The sequence below is a fragment of the Centruroides sculpturatus genome, unplaced genomic scaffold, assembly GCF_000671375.1.
Source record: "Centruroides sculpturatus isolate CEXI.00-Female unplaced genomic scaffold, Cexi_2.0 scaffold276, whole genome shotgun sequence".
NCBI lineage: Eukaryota > Metazoa > Arthropoda > Arachnida > Scorpiones > Buthidae > Centruroides > Centruroides sculpturatus.
In genome coordinates, this window is record NW_019384509.1 from 215,853 (window position 1) to 234,453 (window position 18,601).

The 18,601-nt window shown below is 27.6% G+C and overlaps 1 protein-coding gene and 1 long non-coding RNA gene across 4 annotated transcripts in view; both read left to right on the forward strand.

Moving 5' to 3' along the window:
- The window catches only part of LOC111622323 (coronin-6-like), a 72,726-nt gene that overhangs the window by 28,521 nt on the left and 25,604 nt on the right, over positions 1–18,601 (forward strand). For all 3 annotated transcript variants that reach the window (XM_023364679.1, XM_023364678.1, XM_023364677.1), the window contains 2 exons: positions 15,987–16,162; positions 17,157–17,273. In XM_023364679.1, the coding sequence (XP_023220447.1) occupies positions 15,987–16,162; positions 17,157–17,273 (293 nt within the window). The remainder of the gene's footprint in view (positions 1–15,986; positions 16,163–17,156; positions 17,274–18,601) is intronic.
- Positions 4,048–8,472, forward strand: LOC111622324. Its single transcript, XR_002756248.1, has 3 exons — positions 4,048–5,291; positions 7,874–8,092; positions 8,177–8,472. It is a non-coding gene; the product is annotated as an uncharacterized LOC111622324 (long non-coding RNA).

The window sequence follows — 18,601 nt, forward strand, 5'->3', positions numbered from 1 at the left end:
TAAATTAATATTTATTAAAATTATTTAGAATATTCTGGAAGAAAAGAATCAGCCTGGAGTGGGACTTGAACCCACAACACTCTCTTACTGTGCAGATGCATTGCGAGTTATGCTACCCAAGCCTCTGGTCCAATCTCCCCTTAGTAGCCCAATGTAATCTGGTGGTTGTTTGGAATTACAAACTTATCAGGTTTTGTGAGATTTGTTTATTTAATAAATATATTTATTTTAATATAATGAAGATAAATTTATTTGAAATAATAGTATATTAATGATATGCTTCATTTTATATCAAAACTTAAATTAGAAAATATAAATTATTGAATTGATTTTTATTATCAAATGTCAAAGATGGAAAAGAATGCCAATGATAAATTGGACCTGCTGACTCTTTAGAAAATCATCATCTTACTGTCAAATTATTTCCAAAAGTTTCACTACTTGGCAATTAATTTTTAAATTTTTTGATATTTGATGATATATATATATAATTTAGTTTTGGTTAATGGATCTTTTCCTATGTTTTGGCAGGTGAATGATATTTTATATACAATANACGGGAAAATACAAGCTGGTATGCAACAATTTTAAATTACCCAGTAAATAATAACTATATGAAGGTTGTGGGTTCAAGCCCCGTCCCGGGCCAGTTCTTTTATTCCAGAAGGTTCTAAAATTAATTTAATAATTTATTTATTTAATTTTAATTATTAATTTACTTAAGAGATGGCACCTAACGCCTACCTCTAATGACAAATTACTTTATTCTAATCATTTAATTAGCCATATAATAGCCCGATATTTAGGCAATTGTTCGGCAATTTAGTAGTTATACTATTCGGACTTTGAATGTTGTTATTTATACATACATAATTTTCAAACAGTTTAGAAAATATTATGTATATATAAATTGAAATTTTGGGACAGTTGTCTTTCTTTAAAAGAATGTTTGCAGCAATTAAAAATTCATAAAGTTCAATGAAATTAGTTAATAATGATGGAGAATGAATGTTAAAAAATCATCATTAAGTTTATATCATGTTCCATGATTTTGTTCATTCATAATTAAGTTCATTTTATAATTTTAAATATTTCCTTATATTTTGTTGTATTTTTTTTTATAGTATATTAAATAATTTATTATTACGTGTGATTTTACTGATGTAAAAAAAGAATCAAGAATCACTTGATGTAATTAAGCTTTTAATTGCTACATGTTTGATTTTTATGATAAATCTTAAGGACAAAGAAAAATTAATTTTTATGTTAAAAATTGAATTGTGACTATTTACAAAAATGTTCATGTTATCATGTATGCTGTTAATTTTTATATCATTAAACATTTTTTCCTTTCATTATACTAAATGATTATAATTATTTATATAAAAATTTAGGAACCTTTAGAGTTTAGAAATATCAGAAAACCAGTAGAAAAATATTAATTTACAATATTAATGTTGTCCAAATTAATATTTTCCATTGATTTTTGATCTTTTCTATCATCTATATCAGTGACATTTGGAAATACTTTTGTAGATTTTGTTGGGAACTGATGTAAGAGATAAAGGAAGCAATCATGTTTGTTTAGACAATATACAGGTATTAATGATTATATATAGATCATCTTTGTTTTGACAATTTACACGCAATAAATGCCAAAAATAAAATATTTATGTACTTATTGGTGATTTTTTTTCTCTTCTCAGTTTCATGATTTTGTATTTTCATTTTTTTTTAAATTTTATGATTAAACATTTTCAAAATATTATTTGGAAATATTGTGTACTTCAATATCATATGTTAAAAAATGTAAAGTTTGTAATATTTCATCCATGTGTTTTCAGCTGTTCTTTTGCAACTTGCAACATAATAAAAATAAACATGATTTAGAAACATTCACAACTACAGATTTTTTTTCTCTTAATTGAACATTAATCTCCTTATTATTTTCTCCAAATATTCTTTATAGAATTATTAGGTGATGAACAATAACATGGTTAGTTACTAAACTGTGATCAATAATCTTGAACTGTGTAGATCTTAATATAAATGTTAAGACTTCTTACAAGCTAAACTCAATAAATACTCTGTATTTGTTAATGCCATGCATATAAAATATGAAGTACTGTATGTAAATGGTGTAATATTTCTAAACTTATTCTCAATCCAATTTATTGCATTTTTTTATATATGATAAACTAACTATAAGAGAAAAATACAAGATATTGACTGCTTTTTATTCATGTAATACTGATAATGTTTATGATGGCTTTGAGTATTTTTAATGAATTTATGTATATAAAATTTATAAATCTTTATAGCTTTTTTATAACATAGAAGCTTAAATGCTTTGCTTTCCTTGATGATTGCAGAATGTAATTGTTATAAAATAGTTAATTTAATGATGTGATTTTATTATTTTATATTAAATTCTAAGGTTTATTTTAATCAAAATACTTGGTTCAGAAAGATTTACATTGTGTTATTGATGTTAGATTTTGTTTTTTAAATTTCATGATTAGATACGAATACAAAAATAAGTTAATCTTTAAAATGCCCTCCTGTAACACCAAGTAATTACCTGTAATTACCAAGAAATAAATTGGATTGATTGATTAATTTTGAACTATTTAGTTTGTTACACATTAGCCTAAGAATGACACATTTGGGCATACATTTATGGGCTTAATGGATGAAAAGTTTGACAACCAGAATCATATAATTGTCAGATGATTAATGAAAATACTAGACATAATAACATTTAATAAGATACATGACTTTTTTTTAATCTAACATTTATATCAAATAAAACTTCTTAAGAGTAAGTTATATTTGTTGACAAATTTTTTTACATTTTCAAATAAATTACTAATAACTAGTTGTACCCAACAAAACATTTGCTGCAAAAATACTATTGCTAAATTTCAAATAAATAGGGAAAATAAAGAAGCAAATAAACTCATTAATTTAAGACTTATAAAATTTCTTGATTATACAGCATTTTTTTTGTGTAACTATCTTTACAGTTAATTTGCATGTAGATATGGATACCTAAGCCAATGATTCATTGGGCTACAATTTGAAAAATTGTAGACCTGTAAATTCCCACTGTCATTGGTCTGTCTTTCTTTAATCTCGAGAATGGTGTTAAATAAATGAAATTCAAGACTAGATGTGGAAAGCTTAGAGGCAGGATGCGCTGATTGACTATATACAAACTTCAGATACAAACTGAAAGTCACATTATTTCAATTCAAAAATTTCTACTGAAAGGAATTAGATGACCGGCATGACTCCATTCCTAACAGAAAAGTATGATGTATAAGGGCAAGACACTACAGTACTAATTTGAGGTGGAGAGCATATATTTTAAATTAAATAAATAGTAAATATGATTGTCACAATGCTGGGCTGCAATTTTTAATGTCACAATAAATAATTGCTCATTGAATGTAGCTTTTTTTTCCACATATTGGAAAGTTCACAAGATTTTTTTATACTAGACAGTGGTAAGTTCAATAGCCTGAATGGCAAGAAGAGTGCAATTAGACATATTTTTGCTTTTAATTATTTTAAATGAAATTAAATAGTAAAATAGATGGGGAGGCTCATCGAAGATTTTGACCAGAATAGAACAATAGGGCCCATCTACATTAAATGAGCTTCAAAATGATGTATACAATGTAAATGTAATTCATATGCAAATACTTTAATAAATTGGAAATAGATTTTAACATAGGGTATTCTGTGTTATATAGATATAGATTAAATTTTTATAATCTTGGCATTTCATATGTATTGATATATGGATAAATTATTTTCACCTGTAGGTAAAATAATTTATTTATTGAGTTTGAATAAAATTTAAGTAACAAAGTACAATTGATAAAGTATACAAAATTTATATGTTAGATGAGATCACTTTTTTGTTTTATTTATATAATTTTAACAGCTAAAAAATTTGTATATTAATAAGAAACAAAGATAAAAATAGTTTTAATAGATCCATTGAATATTATGTAACAGTATAACAGAATATAAAAAGCATGGTTATGCTACAAACCAAATAATATTTCTTTTAACTGTTTATACATTAATATTAAAAAAAAATAAGGAAATTCTTTAATATGACAAATATAAACACTGTTGAGCACTTTTTTATTAATTTTTTTTTCTTGAAATCATAAATATGGAACAAGAGTGAATCAAATTGTTTTGTGGTTTACATGCAACTTGCAGACTGGCAATTGGATAACACTGATCTAACCTTTTGGCTAGGATGTAAATGCAAAGCATATCATTATCTTTTTGCACTGACAGTTAGCTTCTTGGGACTCCTGTCAGTGAAGTGCTACAATGTGTCAGCTTTATTCCCAAACAGCATCACTAAAATCTGATACATTATAAAACTACAAGCTAACCAATGCCATATGTCAGGGGTGGCCAACAAGTTCGATTGCGATCAACCGGTCGATCATGAAGCCAATTTTGGTCGATCGCTTGCAATGTCTTGAATTAATGTGTTACACTTGTAACCGAACGTAACGCGCAAACGCAAATGTAGTGATATTGGACCATCGCGTCTTCCCTCAGATGCGGTTTTGTCGGTCCATGTGATATTCATTTGCGTACAGTTGTAAAAGGGAAATAAGAAATGTAGACAAAGGATCGTAAAACCAAAAAAAAAAAATGGGAAGAGGGACAGAGGGAGTAGTCGGGACACGGTAGAAAGAGGAAGGGTGAAGTGGTGGACCCCAAAAGTTGAGTTTCAATTTTTATTCTGTTTACAATGTACCTTTTCTTCATGTTTTAAATTAAATTGTGGCTTTTCTTACCTATCTAAACATAGTATGCATTTCACACCATCCCCTCGTCACTTAGACTAATCCTACGACAACAAGTCGATCGCGACACATTTTTAAGATAAAAAGTAGATCTTCTGTACATAAAAGTTGGCCACCCCTGCTATACAGGGTTAAGTATAACTTGTTTACTTAAACTTTCTTTTTAACTAGAACTTGTTATATTGAAGGGAGGGAACCTACATAATCAGTGAGACAACAAATTGTATTAAAAATTCTTTATTGCAACATTAACCTGTGTTAAAATATGTATCTTATATTTTGAATGTTTGGTTGACTTACCCTGTTGTCTCTTTTAATCCTCTGTTTTTAATTTCTTTATCCTATACCTCTTATAATTTATTGCAGATTTTAATGTCATATTCATGATTTTAGACACATCATGCCATTGAATCACATCTGTTGTACTCTTTGGTAACAACATAGTAGGTAAATAAATCCTCTCTCTTTTGCATGTTATTATATACCACATATCCTCTTTTAGTTTCCATTATTCTTTCTCTGTTCCTTGCATGTCTTCACTCCCCAAAATGTAGACTTTTTTGAATTTCATTTGTATACATTAAGATATGTGCTTCCAGTCCTTTATTTTATATGTTGAGTATAGCTTGTCTACTTGGAAGTCTAAGTAGTCAAGTTCTACCCAACATATATAGGGTGTTTCAGATATGTTTGACCAAATTTCATAAACTTATAGGGGAGGAAAATGTGAATAAAAATATTGAGTCATGTTTTGATCTGAAGCTTAATTAGTAAGTTATTAACAAAGAAATTGTGACTAGTAAATGGATTTAATTACTGACACATTACATATATAGACTTAAAATACAGAAATGATGTTGCTACACGTTGTTGCTTTAATAATTTGCTGATTAAGCTTTGCATAAAAAAAGTCTCTAAACCTTTTTATTTAGGTTTTTCACTATAATTCTGTGAAATTTGGCTAAATGTTTCCAAAATACCCTATATATTTTTAAGTGCATGGTCTTCAAAAAAGAATGCTACCATTTTAAATTACTGTAATTATGTTAATTATTGCTTGAGAAGTATGTAATGCATATCAATCAATGACTGAAATTTCTGAGTTTCATCTACCATCTGCTTATAAATGTCTTTTTGTCTGCTGCCTCTAGGAAGTGCTGTAAACAAAAAATGGTGATTTTGCAACAGGAAGTGTTTTGTGTTCTTCAGTGTGCAGTCAGAATCACTCATCATTTTGCAGCATGATTTTTCGATGGTTTTTTTGAGCTTAGAGCAGACATTTCAAAGTGATACATCATGTAATGCAAACTCTATTGTTGCACAATGATGACTGCTTCCTACTTTGCACACTACAAAACACAAAACATCTTCTCTGCTGCAGAGTTGCCATTTTTGTTTATGGCATTTTCTAGAAGTGGTAAATAAAAAGATGTTTTGATTGCAGATTGCTGATAAAACTTGAATAGTTACTCTATTGATTGATATGCAATGCATACTTCTCTGTTAATAATAAACATAATTACAGTAATTTATAATGGTAGCATTCTTTTTGGAAGACCCTGTATATTAAGGGTGTATATGCAAATATTACTCAACTTCAAAATTTATTAATGTCTTTAAGAACCCTTATGTGAATTGTTTTTGTATGTTCAATGCCAGCTCCTTGTTGTTTGTCAACAAGCCTACATTACCGTTTTTATGAGTCTAACACTTGTTCACATTTTTCAGGTGTTACATTTGACCATTCATCTTTGGTACTTTCCAAAGCCCACTTAGAATTGTAGCATGTCGGTGGAAAAGTCATTGTTTAAGGAATCCTAAACAGAAGTGTAAATGGCTGATGTCTGATGATTTAATAAGAATATCCAGTTTATTTTACATAATTGAGATTGGTATATGTTTTAAGATGTTCAAGATACACTTCAATTTTCTTTGTAGTGTGAGAAGAGGCTTTGTCATGATGGAACACAACTTTGTCCATCTTTCCTGGGTACATGCAAAGAATGTCTCTTTCTAAATATGGCTTCAGTACATTGCTGATATAATAGTCAGCATTCACCTTAACTTTATTTGGGATTTTTATAAGAGGAAGGGTTCCTCTTATAAAAGTCATTCCACCAGTGATCATGAACCTTCTGGCCAGCTTTCATAGCATCTTGTCAACCAAGTTTTGGGACTGTTTTGACCAGGAAAAGGGTAACAGGCCTTCCAAACTCCATTGCAGTAGCTTAAGTAGAAATGTGCTTCATCCAATGTCACCATAAATTCTAATCTACCTGCTGCCAAGCAAGCATTTCTCTTGCAATTTTGTTTCTGTTCTGTGGAAAGGTGATGTACTTTAGTCTTCTGTACTTTTACTGCTTTTAAATACTTATGAATTATGTTTTGTACAGTCCTCTGACAAATTCAAATTTGATTGGCAATGTTTCTGATCCTTCAGAGATTTGGGGTAGACGATAGTTTGCAGACCATCTCAGTATTAGCTTTGCATCATGCAGGCCTAGATTTCAAACAAAGTTTTAAGTGATTTCCCATTTTCCACATTCCATCATCATTATTCGTACAAGAACTAATGATATTGCTTACAATCTTCTGACATATCAATGTAACTAGATTTTAGTGATTTAACAATCTCTCTGGAAGTCAACTCTGTTCAGAAAGCACTTATGCATGGACATCAATATCCAGATTTTTGTACGATACCATTTTTTCAAATTTTTTTTTACGCAAACAATTTTACGACATTGAAAAGAATTATGGGTAACCACAAAAAAGTCTCTTGAATTTTGGTGTTGCCAATTAAAAGATATAACACAGTAAAGATGAGTAATATTTGATTATATACTCCCAGTATTTCAAATATTGAAATGAAGTCATCCATGCTGCTGATGTTTGAGAGTTTTGTTTCGACCGCTATTATATAAAAAACTAAATTTACTGATTTCGATAGTTGTAATGTTTAATTTTTCAATTTATAAAATTTATATTTGATTAATGTTTTAATATATAAAGTTATTTTTATTTTTCAGAATTTATCATTATATGTTGCGAGCCTTCTGTACATTATAGCAAAAGAAACGGCGATTCCTAATAATACTAGCTTTTTGAATATAATAATAGAATTAATACAAGGAGAGAAATTATCTTCATTTGAGAAACTGCAGAGTTTTAATAAAGATGCAGATGGCATGATCAGAATTCAACATCTATTTGTAGAAGAAAATTATAATGTCTTTGATCATTATTTGGTTGGTTTAATAGTTGTTTTTATATGATTTAGTGTAATTTTATTTATATCTTTTTCTGTTGTTGTTAATTATTTTATATTTTAGGCTTGTGACTTTGCATTAGAAAGTCTCTTAAAATTTGTTGCCAAAGCTCAAGATGATTGGTATAAAAAGAAATTTCGGCATCTTGGTGGTCTGGATATTGTCGTTGATATAGGTAAGCAAAATGGAATTAGAAAAGATAATTAGAACCAGATGGAAATTGGTTACTATGCTGATAGACTAGCATTCAATTTTAGGTTGCTTCTCAGACAAAGATGGCAAATGCAATCCTGGTTTATCTGAAAGACCTTTAAAAGATATGTTGACATGCAAATATTCAGGAGCCATCACTGAATGGGCAGAAAGTTATTAAAGTGAAAAATAATGTAATGCAAACATGAAAGTTTTATTGGTGTACAGAAAATGTTTGGATGAGTAAAATATTCATTTTCTTCATTTTTTAAGGTCTTTGGATAAACAGGTTTAATTTTGCTGCTTTGTTCCTAAATAGTGGTTCTTTCCTTCCAGAAAATTTCATGATCTTTTGTCTCAAATGTAAATTCATTCTTGCANGAAAATGAGGCATTGGAAAGAGCTGTTGTCAAGCTTGGAGTTGCCTTGTTCATACATTAAGGCTTGGTCTCACTTTTTCAATGTGTACACTTGAGTAAAAGAAGTGTATTATACATCTGATCAGTTCAGCTTTAAACATGCAAAAATGGAGGGAGGTTGTTGCAGTCATACAGGTGTTTTTCAGGATGAGTTAATACAATCTTAATTAGATGCAACAACTTTCTTCACTCTGAAACTATTAACTGACAATGTGCAACAATGTATTTCATTGCTGCAGTCCACATTTCAGTTCCAATAATTGTCAGTATTAATGTTGTACAGACAGCTTGGTTTGATTCTTGATATTAAATGCAATAACTATATGGTGTTACTTTCCAATAACTTTAAAGAGGGACAATACTTTGCCATGGCTTCTGGGATAATTGCATAAAGTATCATGTCTGACTGCAGCAAACAAAAATATGACTAAATGACATAAAATAATCAGAGTTTAGTTTTAAAAATAAAGCCATGAGAAGGAGCTGAGGCTTGTACCCATGCCTGCACACTCATATCTGTTGTGTACATTAGCTGTGTTAATGCCTCAATTGTGTCCATGTCTGATTTTAGTTGTGGTTCCACGTCAATGTAAACATCTCTTAATTTAAATAAAGTTGAATTTTTTACTATCCTAGATAGTTATTTATAAAGGGTTATCACAAATTGAAACAAATATACATCTACAACTGCCATAAATGATTGGGCTAAATTTGGATATAATGATTATAAATTAGAAATGAATTTGGCACTAGAGTGAGGCATTAGGCACCATCTCATATTAAAATTAATAATTATAATAATTAATTAATTTAGATTAAACTGGAAGAAAAGAATTGGCTCGAAGTGGAACTCAAATACAGTCGACCCCCCATAACACTGTTGATTATTCCGTTTTATATGAATTCCATGTTGTACGAGTAACTTAGGTTTTACAAATACGTGAGCCGTTCACAGCCTGGCACACGTATTTGTAAAATCTAAGTTACTCGTACAACATGGAATTCATATAAAATGGAAAAATCAACAGTGTTATGGGGGGGTCGACTGTATGCAACTCCCGCTTACCATGCGGACACATTGACAGTTACACCACCTGGACCTTCAGTCTGATCTTATCGTCCAGTATATATAAGTCTAACACCGCGGATTCTGTAATAAACATATGGTTATTACAGCGAATAGGGCTGTATTACGTAATAACTGTATTTGACAGTTATTACGGTTGTTATTAAATTTAGCCTGATCATTTACGACAGTTGTGGGTGTATATTTGCTTAATATCAGGTTTCGTTTGTTGTGTATATTTACAAATTGAAACTTTCATAAAGCTAATTTATTAGATAAATACTGATATCTTTATTCTTTCTGAACTAAAATTCATTTTGGCTTTAAATACAGTGATACAGCCTTCATCAGTTAGCTACTTATTGGTTAGGTACAAACTTGTTATAAGACACAATAGTATAATTTACACCATGTCTAAAATTATGTATACTATAACATTAAAACACCATAAATAGCTAGCTGTCAATAACTGCACTTACTTATAACTACATAATTGTATTTTTCATTTACAATCATAACTTTATGGCAATACAAACTTATTAATATAAATGCTTAATAGTATTTATTTACCTTTTTTGATAAAGTTCCTGTACACTTTTGCTGTTATTACATGTAATTGTTGTTCAATGTTACATATATCTTCATTATTCTCCAAATAGATAGCATTTACAGCCCTATTCACTTGTTGCATCTTATATGCCCATGTCCTACTAATTGCATAATAGTAAAATTATTTTATTCGATAATGATAATTATATAATAAATATTTTAATATAATTTACTTAATCCTTAATATATTCCTAGCTGCACAAAGATTTTTATGTTGTTCAGTACATAATGTTACTACACTGTTTAGGTTTATAAACTACTTCCTTCTAAGTTAATACAAAGGTGTTGAAGTTCCTTATTATTTAAACTATTTTACCATTATAGATAAAATATTTATATAATAACTATCATAGGATAATAAGATTAAGATTGACATAACCAAAGTTTTATTTCCTATTAAGTTTTTTTAATTTTAAAATTCTTGTGATTTTATGATTTTACTTTAAAATACTAAGTAATCTTGAATAATTTAAATTAAAATTTTTTTAATCTATATGTGTGAAAATTTTAATTCAACATTGTCTTAAGAGAATTTTATGCCTTGAATTTATAGGAAATTTTTGTATACATATTACTAAGAATTCATTTTTCTTCTGTTTTATTTTTTATGGTATAGTATTAAAATTTTCAATACTCTATTAAATTTAAATTTTAGTTATTTTTAGTTGTTTCAAAAACTTTTTCTTAAATAACTAAAAAAAAATGGACTCACTTGAACCTTTAACCAGTGTGTAATAAGTAAAATATAATAAATCCAAATGTTTTCATAACTCCTTCTGGGTTCTTCATCAGATAAATCAGCTGGATTCTTTTTAGAAGATCCAGCTGATTTACCTGATGAAGTACCTGGAAGAAGGGGTTATGAAAACATTTGGATTTATTATATTTTACTTATTATGCACCGGTTAAAGGTTCAAGTGAGTCTGTTTGTTTTTTGTTATATATACCCTGGTGTGTGGTTTGGGGTTTATTTTTCTTAAATTTTTTAGTTTTGTAAAATATATTTTAATATTTTGATTTATTGATTAAAATAATATTATTTTAATTGCTTGCTTTAGATTGATTTGAAATATGTATAAAATAAAATATTTTAATCATTAAAGTTGTCAATTGGTAAAAATTGAAACATTGGAATAATTATGGAGATTCAATAATTAGAATTATAGCTAGTTATTTCAATAAAGAATTATTACTGAATTATAGTTAGAATAACTTTTTAAAAAGTAACCAAATATGAATTTGATTAATTATTCTTTATACATGGTCATGGCTATTCAAGACAAAAATTTAGAAATAATTTTCACTATACAATTATTTGTAAATATTTAGAAATTTTAAATTTTTGAATCTAATTTTAAGTATTTATATTACAATATATCAAAATAGCAACATCTTAAAATACACATACAATAAAATTTTTGTTCTGAATTGAAATATAATAATTTAAATATAAATGATTATACAGTAGAGCGTCGATTATCCGAATGCTGATCAACCGAAAGCATTCCACTTGGACTGTGTCATGCTGAATCAAACGTTTTTGATACTAGATTAACTTCTAAAGTATAATTTTTTTGTTTTTATATTTTCAATATATTTATTTTGTTTGTACAAAATAAAGAAATAATTTTTAATGAGTCACGATTATTATAAAAATTTTCGTTAGGCTTCACATTGATGAAAATTCAATGCCAGCGACACGCAATGGAGAAAAATTTAAACATGTGATATATTAATATACTATTATTGGGATATACTAATATCCCAATAATAGATTTATTAATATACTATATTAATAATGTATTTTTTTGTACATAATTGGTTATTCAAAAAATCAATTTTCCGAACAACCCCAGTCTCCAATTGATTCGGATAATCGACGCTCTACTGTATTTAAATTATGTGCATTTCAATGTTTTCATTACACAACTTTGTTATCAAAATTGCCATATTAAATATTGCAATGGCACTTTCTATGTTTATTTTAAGTTAGCAAATACTGTTTTCTTTAATAGGAAATGGTATTTTTTATTTTGTTTATACATCTTCATTTTTTACTACTGTAAATTTAAGTGTTTTATTTTTCTGCTATTTGGTAAGTTGTTAACAAATCTTTTTTGTTAGTACTGTAAGATGCATGAAATCAAACAATACTGTTTAAATAAACACTTCACTTTTTACTTAAACTTTTATTTTAGCTTTAATCTTTGACTACTATTGTATTATGCAATTTTTATAATTTATAAGCAATAGTTAACCAAGTAGTAGAATCAACTGCTTTTTCTGCCAAAATAATTTTACATCAAAAGAAAAAAAAATAATGATTAATAAGTTCAAATATGTATTTTTATCTGTATATATTACTTAATTTTTGATCAATTATTGTTATAATTAAGTTGTGAAAAGTTGGTGTGTATAATTGTTATATTAATGTTGTAGATATTTTGTAATTTTTACAAATTTGTGCGAATTTAAAAATCCTATTAATAGTTTTAATAGACAAAATACAACTATTTTGCATTTTCAATTTGCATTGCTATTCTGTTTTTTGCATTTTGACCTAGATTTTCTTGGCAAGCTCTTTTTAATGATTAAGTTCCATTAAAGACATCACAAAAAATAGCTCAGAGCTGTGTTCAGTAACACAAAATGTTAAGTAAGAAATATAGTTGTTTAGGGGGACACAGCAAGAAGTCTAGTTGTTTTGGGGACAAAGTAGAATTTTTCTGAGTACTTTTTGAACAGTATCTCAAGTCAGTGAATCTGCAGTTGATGATTAAAATGGTGGAAGAGATAAGTAAAAATGATTATTCAGTGTAATCATAATCTTATTATTATAAAATATATATATATANACTAGAGGGAGGCATTATGTGCCATCTCTTAATAAATTTAAAAATTATAATTTTTAATTAAATAATTTAGAACTACTGAAAGAAATGAACCGGCTCAGTGCGTGACTTGAACCCACAGACATCTGGTTTGATCTCGTCTTCCAATATTTAAAACATTATAATTTATTAGTATCATAGAGATTATCTATCCCAATGACATACAGCATTGGTTGGCTTGTAGCTTTATTCCCCTTTTTTATTTCTCTTTTGCTATCTTTTATTTAGGTACCTTTTTTAAGTAATGCCCACTTTGTTAGTTGAATTAGGAGGATTCATTCATATTTCCTGTTTGTGTGTGTATGTAGAAGTATCAAACAAGTTTGGGATCAGTTACTAGCTGGGACAATTTAATTGAAAAATGGGTGGCACAAACAACTAAATTAAATTTAATTAACATGTTACATATGTCATCATTTTGAGGAACAATGTCAGCATTCTCAACATTTTGAAGTTGACATGTTCATAAATTTCTCACCAAACTCTAAATGTTTTACTTCACATTTTTAAGATAATACATTTTTCTATTTCATTTTCTAATTATTTCCTGTAGGGTAATGTGCACTTTATATACATGTTGAGTCTTACTGTCAAATCTGCATCCACTATTGCTTATGCCACAAATTTCAAAAGTTTTCTTTACATAGATGTTTTTGCTGAATGTTACTTTTTCAACCTGGTTTCACCAGTTTTTTTATTGGATCACATAAAAGCAATTATTCTTGCAACTTTAAAAGAATTTTATTTAACAAGTCATACAAAGTCAGGTTATCAACTTTGATCACATGCAGAGCCATCACAACCTATCCAACATGGATCACTTTTCAAATATTAATATTAGACCAGTATTAATTAGTAGTCGTTGACCTTTCTCTCTATAGGGAGGAGATCAACTACTAATATTGGTTGAATTTACTTCAATCTCCTCCTGCAACACTCTCTTCTTTCAATCCAACCCAGAGGTATGGTGGCATTTGAAGAGGAAAATTACATAACACAAGGTTATCATTAAATATTTGGTCCATTTTTTGTGAAATTTGATTACATGGCATTACCATTTGATATTTGGCTGTGAATGGAACAGTTTGTTAGAGCTAACATTAGAAAAAAATTATAGCAATTGAAAATATGGTATCTTAAATTTTTTATGATATATACTTTACCAATGAAATTGTGCCATTTTGTACTATCTGAGTATCACAATAAATACGACAATGGTAGGCTAAACTAACCAAATACTCTACATATAGTTTTTATTTTAATATATAAATCAAATACTATGATATAACAACAAAGGTTATCTTATGTAAGGGTTTATCACACCAAGTGACCAATCTAACACATTTTAAAAACTCTTTATTCCTCTACAGTATACAATTTAAAAGAATTTTTAAAATGTGTTAGATTGGTCACTTAGTATGATAAATCCTTATGTTAGATAACTTTTGTAGTTATATAATTTAACCCTTATATTATATTATAGTATTTGAGAGGTTATGGAAGGGCTGTGGAATAATCTAATAATCTTAATGTTTGTACTTACTTTTTGTTTGGGCAATACCAAGCTTACCTGCTAATATCGTTATGATTAATTAGCCATAATGTAGCTAGATTTAAAAATTCAGCAATATTGTTTGATTATTATATCATCAGGCTTTTTTATTCGGCTGCAATTTTTGAATTACAGACCTATAGATTCCCACTGTTGTCCGTTTGTTTGTCTTTCTTTTGTTAATCTCAAGAATGGGGTTAGATGAAAATAGAGACCACATATGGAAAGCTCACAGACTAGAGGTCCTGATTAACTATATACAAAATTCCAGTTCAGACTGGAAATCATGTGATTTTTTTTAAAATAAAAATATGATTAAAAAATTGCAGTCAGGTTGTGATGATATCACAATAATTCTACTTTAATTAATTTAATTTAAAAAATATATTTGTTGTGTAATATTTAAGTTTTTAAATTAATCTTATAAGTAATTTCAATTCATTTTGTGATATACAAAAATGCACTATTTCATATTAAAACTTTCTTTTAGTAGAATTTTTATAAAATTTTATTAATATTAGATTAATGTGTGTGTTTTTTATAATAAAAAATATAATTTGAGAGTAGAATGCATTATATTTTTTTATATTCACATATAAAAATATATTTAATTAAATGTATAAACAATTAATTATCAAAAGAAATTCAAATTCTCTTTAAAGGAATTCACATTTGAATCTTACAATCATGGAATCAAACTATATAATTTAATGCTTCAAAATGTTGAAATATCTGTTCTATCAGTTGTTTTATTTTTATAGTATTTCTTATAACTAGTGCAATAGCCAAATAGCCTGAAATAGTTTGTGAATAAACATTGCCAGTAATTTGTTTATTTTTATACTTTAGGAGAGAAAGTAAATCTTGCTGTTATAAAATGTATATGTAGTAATAATTATCAACAAAATCAAATAAGTTTTATTTGCAGTTAAATATTTTATAAAAATAATAATAACTTTAGATATTTAATATAAAAATATTAGTTTCATTTTAAATACATACAAAATTTAAAATTTTTATAATATCTAATGTACACTCTGCTTAATTTACTCAAATTGCTTTAAAATAGTTTTGAGTAAGTCTTTCTTATGAATAATATAATTTTTATATTGAGAATTTTAATTTCTGCATAATTTTATATCAGGAGCTGATTGCAAGATTTATATTTGGAATGTTGGAACAGGAGAAATATTATCTCAAATTGATCATCCAGATATTATATTTTCTTGTTGCTGGAATTGGGAAGGAAGTCGATTAGTAACAACTTGTAAAGATAAAAAAATTAGAATTTATAATCCACGATCTGGTGAATTAGAAGTTGTAAGTTATTTGTTTTATAATATTCAGTTATTGATTATATTTGTTGCGAATTTATGAGAATTTTATTATAACTGTAGTACAAAGATTTTAAATTTAGCTTGAAATAATAAAATTAATATACATATTTTATAGTTATTAATTAATTTAATAAAATAAATCTTTGAAAATAAACCTAGTAAAATTTTAAAAGTATTTAAATTTATTAATTTATTCAAGAATATACTAGTACTATGCTGGCATATAAATTGATATTTAGCCCAAAAAATTTTGTCAAAGATCAGAACTAACTTACACAGCAGGTATAAATTGCAAACTTTTACCAAAGAGTAATAAACTGTCATAATTCCAGCAGGCCATCAAAAATATTTTAGATTAAAGACTATGTTTAGTAAATTTATTTAACAAAGATTAACACAATAATAATAGAGCACTTGTTAATTATGTTGAATTATTTCCAATAACTAATGTACTAATATTACGTCACTGATGAAAATGACACTGTATAAGTAAAGATGTGTTATATGTAGCAGTGCTACTGAGGTGCTAGTACTAAGCTATGTAAGCAGCTAATATTTTATTGAAAGTTTTAACTTTAAGTCTGCCAATAAACATATTCAAGCCAATGTACTGTACTGTAGAGCAGTGATACTCAAACTGTGGTCTTTGAACCAGCACAAATCTGAGAATAGTTTATTACTGGCCTATAACAAGATTTCACTTAAAATTTCATAATTATATATATATATATATATATAAGCATCATACATCTTTAGCTTTACCCATACTTTATTAAGGAAGTTCGCAATTACAGCTTTATTGCTAAAATCAGTTATAAAATGTATTATTTGTATAACTTTTACCATAAAAAATGTTTATATATTATTTGTGAGTATTTAAATGTTTACATATCATATCTAAATTATTATTAATGTGAACATACTGAAACACTATTTGTTAATTATAATAAGTTTACTAAATTTGATTTTTCATGTAGGAAGGATATGGACATGAAGGAGCTAAGCCACAACGTGCTATTTATTTGAGAAATGGATTAATATTTACTACAGGATTTTCTCGAATGAGTGAAAGACAATATGCATTACGTAGTGAAGTAAATAAATTCATTTTAAAATACTTACTTTTGTAATAAAATTCATTATAAATAAGATTTAATTTACACATTACAAAATAATTTATTTTTGAAATAAAGATTAAAAATGAAATATACTTAATTTATTATATTTTAATCTACCCATGATTGTAATTATTAAAAAGTAATCTAATTACAAATTTATAATTTTATATCTAATTTTAAGTTAAATGTAAATATCTAAGTAAAAGGGTGTTTACATTGACATGGAACCATGACTGAACTTAAGCTGTGAAAATGAGGCATTGGAAAGAGCTGTTGTCAAGCTTGGAGTTGCCTTGTTCATACATTAAGGCTTGGTCTCACTTTTTCAATGTGTACACTTGAGTAAAAGAAGTGTATTATACATCTGATCAGTTCAGCTTTAAACATGCAAAAATGGAGGGAGGTTGTTGCAGTCATACAGGTGTTTTTCAGGATGAGTTAATACAATCTTAATTAGATGCAACAACTTTCTTCACTCTGAAACTATTAACTGACAATGTGCAACAATGTATTTCATTGCTGCAGTCCACATTTCAGTTCCAATAATTGTCAGTATTAATGTTGTACAGACAGCTTGGTTTGATTCTTGATATTAAATGCAATAACTATATGGTGTTACTTTCCAATAACTTTAAAGAGGGACAATACTTTGCCATGGCTTCTGGGATAATTGCATAAAGTATCATGTCTGACTGCAGCAAACAAAAATATGACTAAATGACATAAAATAATCAGAGTTTAGTTTTAAAAATAAAGCCATGAGAAGGAGCTGAGGCTTGTACCCATGCCTGCACACTCATATCTGTTGTGTACATTAGCTGTGTTAATGCCTCAATTGTGTCCATGTCTGATTTTAGTTGTGGTTCCACGTCAATGTAAACATCTCTTAATTTAAATAAAGTTGAATTTTTTACTATCCTAGATAGTTATTTATAAAGGGTTATCACAAATTGAAACAAATATACATCTACAACTGCCATAAATGATTGGGCTAAATTTGGATATAATGATTATAAATTAGAAATGAATTTGGCACTAGAGTGAGGCATTAGGCACCATCTCATATTAAAATTAATAATTATAATAATTAATTAATTTAAATTAAACTGGAAGAAAAGAATTGGCCCGAAGTGGAACTCAAATACAGTCGACCCCCCATAACACTGTTGATTTTTCCGTTTTATATGAATTCCATGTTGTACGAGTAACTTAGGTTTTACAAATACGTGAGCCGTTCACAGCCTGGCACACGTATTTGTAAAATCTAAGTTACTCGTACAACATGGAATTCATATAAAACGGAA